General features: G+C 40.1%; 1 protein-coding gene across 1 annotated transcript; it reads right to left on the bottom strand.

Annotated features, from left to right (window-relative positions):
* Nucleotides 1-216: 216 nt before the first annotated feature.
* Nucleotides 217-1,680, bottom strand: LOC119297581 (protein SRG1-like). The gene is made up of 3 exons (XM_037575317.1): nt 1,183-1,680; nt 766-1,093; nt 217-664 (listed from the first exon to the last, which is right to left on the bottom strand). The coding sequence occupies exons 1-3, from the start codon at nt 1,659-1,661 to the stop codon at nt 365-367; spliced, it is 1,107 nt and encodes a 368-aa protein (XP_037431214.1). The 5' UTR covers nt 1,662-1,680; the 3' UTR covers nt 217-364.
* Between the last annotated feature and the right edge of the window lie 3,164 nt (nt 1,681-4,844).

Here is a 4,844-nt window from a genome sequence, read left to right as displayed (position 1 = left end):
CTATAAAGAAGCCGTGTCCATATTAGACAACAGATGGTAATGATTGGGATGGCTACACATGCTCGCAAAATATAGAGGGTCACAAAAAAAAGGCCCCAAGCCTCACTTGGCGCCTAGTCAGCGTCGATTTTGTATCGGGTCGTGATTAAAACTGTATTTGCATGTTCACCAGTTTAATATAAGCCGCACGTTTTAGTATTAACGTGACCATTTTCGTCAAGTTTAAGCACCGGTTGTGCACTCGGCTCTTTATTTTATTGCATGGAGGTGATCATATACGAAGTACATCGAGCAACTCCTATTCACACTACACTTATGGGAGGGAGAGAGGAACATCATGCACTCACTCCCTACAGCAAATTATTTAGTTGTTTGCAACCACTGCGCGCCCCTCCAGTTCGGCGTCGGCCTCAGCATTTATCCTGACATTAAGAAAGTCGACGGTGCGATCTCCCACTGCAAACGCATCCCAGTATCCATCGGCCAAGGTCTGGACTAGGCACTTCTTGAACATGGCCGGGCGCTTCTCGTGAACCAGCACCCCTGGCGGCCCTATGATCCTCTCCGGCTCCGGCTGGTAGAACATCGCCAGTGACAGCCTCTCCTTGTTAGCACTCGTCACCACACGGTGCCATGGTGCCTTGAAGATTGCATTGCTAACTATCTGTATACATAGAAATGAGAGTCTTGTTCATGATCACTGCAAACCGTTGCATATTTGTCCATTGTAGAAGTCCTAAAGTAATTGTATGTGTGTATGCATACCTCCATGCCCTCGCCTACGACGACCAACAAGTCATTACCGAGCACGGGGACATCAACCCAGTGGCCGTCCTTGAGCACCTGGAGGCCGCCGATGTCCTTGTCCATGAGGAGGAGTGTGATGACAGAGTTGTCGGTGTGCGGCTTCAGCCCGTTCACGAGGTCCGGGCGTGGGCAGGGAGGGTAGTAGGTGAACCTCGAGTATGACTTGAACCTCTCACCCACCATGTTGATGAAGAAGCCCTCCTCCTGGTTCAGAAGCTTTGCCATGGCCTTCAGCACATCCATGGTCACTCTCCCACTCTCTAAGGTGTACTCATGTAGGAGATCCCTGTAGATTATATATGATGTCCAATATAAATGCAAATAAAAAAATATTTTAAATCACCAAGGGTAACAATTAATGTGTTGATTGAGTGCCTTAGATTCTGTGGCCAGAACTGGAGCCGCCTCTCGTCCTCCGGCTGGAGCTGGAGCCAGAGCCGGTCACACCAGTCGAGGATCTGCTCGTCGGAGTCGATGCGATCGATGCCGTACCCTTCGTTCTGGAACTTGACGCCATCAATCACGTTGCCGCACTTCTGCTTCTCCTCCAGCGGCAGGTGGAAGAACTTCCTCGTCGCCTCGAGGATCTCGTCGAGGAACTCCTTTGACATGCCATGGCCCGTCACCACAAAGAGGCCCCATGACTGCAGTGCAGAGCGAAGCTTGGCCGCCTCCTCAACATCGTCGGGCATGGCCAGACGGCTCACGTCCACGATAGGGATAACTAGCTTGGCTTGCTGATCGACAGTGGTCGGTCGGTTCTCCTCGCTTAGCACGTACCTGCTCGGCGGAGCCACAAGTCCAACGTCCGCGGCTACCACCTGCACCAGCTTTCCCTGATCCTGATGAACCATCTTGACGCTAGAATAGGTCTTTTAAACCAAGTGCACGTACTCTTTTCTCTTGCGGTCTATATATATAGGCTTCAGGTGTGCGCCTATTTCAACGTTATCTATCTAGCATTTGGAGGTCACAGCCTTATCATATCCATACTAGATATAAATCCATATCTACATTCAACAGATCTCACCCGTCCACCCATGTCGATCCAACAGCCTATATTGCTTTGAATCTTGGAGCCGAATTAATTGTCTTAGGTTCTTCGTATCTAGACAAATATAAGATAATTAATTTAATACAAAGGCAATATTATAGATAGATATGTAGATATAGGTATGGACGAAGAAAGAGTGGAACGGAAACCTCGTGTCCTTTTCAGGTGGTATATATATAGATATATAGATATAGGTATGGATAGATAGATAGATAGATAGATAGATAGATGTAGATATAGATATAGATAGAAAGAAAGTCAATAAGATGTGGGACGGTTGAGGTGTTTTTAGAGAAAAATCGATGAAAGAAAAAACGGAGATGAGAGGGGAAATAAATAGTGCGAGGATGGAGGGGACAACATAGGGAATTTTTGTCATTTTGGACCACCCACTATGGGAAGCCTAATGGGTAGTATCATAAGTTAGTATCATGCATATGTTAGTGTACGATACCATCTTCGTAATGCATAGTATTATATATTAGTATCTTAGAATGATATTATTTATTGCCATGTAAGACACATGCTAGTACATTATTTATTATGATACGGTATCATGATATGGTACCCAATCCTCTTTTTCTTCATTTACCTCGTTAAAATCACCTAGTTGACATACTTGATACTCTCATTACAATCAGCCTTGTCACATGCGTTTAAGACAAAATCTTTCCTTTAAATCAACTGCATCCGTATCTAAGCCCATAATCTTTCCTTTAAATATCCCATATTTTACCACAATCCTTCTTTCAAGCCCACAATCCATTCTTTAATTCAAAAATCCATCTATTTATCCGGCAAAAAAATCCATCTATTTATTGATTACTGGGACCGGTATATTATCCGGTCTGAGTCGGTTCCCCTCAAAGAAAAACTCGGTGCAAGCCGGTTCAAAAATTGGAGGTGGGACTAATCAACATCAAAATTTGTAGCTCAGTTGGTTGTTGTCGCTGAGAGACTCGAAAGGTCCTGAGTTTGATCCCTGATGTAATATCACAGGCAGTCATAGAACTTGCATTCGATATTCAGTTTGGTGCTAGAATTTTGAAAATACAGAAATGTAGTCACTCAACTTGACTCAAGTGTGCACATACGGTCATAGAATACGCATGCTGGCGTATTGGTGTGTATGGCCCCGCCTGTCATTGACCGGAGGTGCTTGACCGAGAGTTTTTTTTGCACAAAACACCCTTGTAATTTTTTTTCCGTGGGAAAAGTCGACCACCACGATGTATTTTTGCACAAAACAACTTCATTTTTTATTTGCAGGAAAGTCAAACACTGTAATGCGAAATTTAACGCAAAAAGTTGGGCGCACAAGGTCTGGAACGCACTACCCGGGATTACCACACTAGCAAGTGTAGCCACTACACCAATCACATTCAGATGCCTGCTAAGGATAAAAAGTCTATATGTACATGTCCCACCTGTTATTATAGAATGGAAATTAACATAAATAAGTGTAGCTATCAGTCTCCAACTCACAACCAGAGGCTAGCACAAAAGAAACCCTGGCCACTACAACATGCACATGTATATGTCGATAATTGATAACTAGCGAGATATGAATTTAAATTTCTTTTTTTAGTGAAGGATATGAATTTAATAGGACAAAGGCGCTCATGCAGCCCATTTTGCACCTGTTTGGTATTTAAAAAATTGGTAGATAGTATGTAAACTATAATTTCAGTAATAACCATAATCTTTAAATATCTGTGTGTAATAAAAATTGTACATACAAATGAATAACCTACTTTCAAAAAACATTATATATTATCTAAAAATATTTCTATATTTATATTAAAATCTATGAATTATAAAAATATTTGTATGATAAAAAATATTCATAATATAAAATTAAAAGTGTTGATATGAATATTAAATCATATATAATATTTAAATTATATTATTAAGTAATAAATATTTACTAAATTTTTGTATTCATCATTTTGTATAGTTTAAATATAATACAAGAGTGTATATTTTTTATGGATTCATTAAACATAATTACTTAATAAAAAAATCAATGTCTGTATTAACTAAATATTTTTATAAAATAGACAAGTTTATATTTAAATGTTTTATTTACTAATGATTGTTTGTATGCATAATATATTTTAAACACAGATATTTGAACATAAATTTATGACTTAAGTTTTACAAATATCTTAATTTTTTTGTCTTATGTTTATTAAAATATTGTTTTTCATAATAAATAGATTTATATTTAAAACAATATCTACTAATCATCGTATGTATGTAAAATATTTTTAACACACAAATATTTGAAAATAAAATTTGTACTTACATTTTGCAAATATCTTTAAAAATAGCGCGTGCAAAATGGGCCATATTATCTGCAGCCCATTTGAACTCCACATGCTTTCTTGTCCTGTATATAATGTTGTTATCCAGATCAAACATCGAAACTTTGCGAGGATTTTTTATACAATAAAAGAGAATTTCTGGAGCCAAGAACCACCGAAGGGGGGCACCTGGGTGGGCACAACCCACCAGGGCGCCCCCCCTCCAGGCGCGCCCAGGTCTGGAGTCCGTTTGGGGCTCCGAAGAGGGGGATCTTTGATCTTCGTCATCATTAACCCTTCTCCATCGCCAATTTCATGATGCTCCCCACTGGGAGTAAGTAATTCCTTCATAGCACTAGTGGAAAACATGGCTTTCGTTCGGGCCAGATAAGCCCATTAGTCCCGGTTCAGTCACAAACCGGGACTAATATGAGCATTGGTTCCGGTTCATGCAGCTAAAGGCATTAGTCGCGGTTCAAATGAGCCCTTTAGTCCCGGTTCGTGTGTCAAACCGGGACTAAACGTCCCATTTTCAAATTCTACCCCCCTCGTGGATCGCCTTTTCAGTTTTGTAAAAAGAAAAGAAAATGATAAAAACTTCAAAAAATAAAATTCTTCGAGATGTAGTTATATTAATACATCTATTAGTTAGGAAAATTTAAAAACTTAAATGTGGA

This window comes from Triticum dicoccoides, chromosome 5A, assembly GCF_002162155.2.
Source record: "Triticum dicoccoides isolate Atlit2015 ecotype Zavitan chromosome 5A, WEW_v2.0, whole genome shotgun sequence".
Taxonomy (NCBI): Eukaryota; Viridiplantae; Streptophyta; class Magnoliopsida; order Poales; family Poaceae; genus Triticum; species Triticum dicoccoides.
Note: the sequence above shows the minus strand (reverse complement) of the source record. Positions and strands in the feature narration are given on the sequence as shown.

Coding starts and splice junctions, on each gene's coding strand:
- LOC119297581 (XM_037575317.1), bottom strand. CDS start 1,661: ATGGTTCATCAGGATCAGGGAAAGCTGGTGCAGGTGGTAGCCGCGGAC. Junction 1,094..1,182: donor TTCTGGCCACAGAATCTAAG/GCACTCAATCAA, acceptor TATAATCTACAG/GGATCTCCTACATGAGTACA. Junction 665..765: donor TCGTAGGCGAGGGCATGGAG/GTATGCATACAC, acceptor CTATGTATACAG/ATAGTTAGCAATGCAATCTT.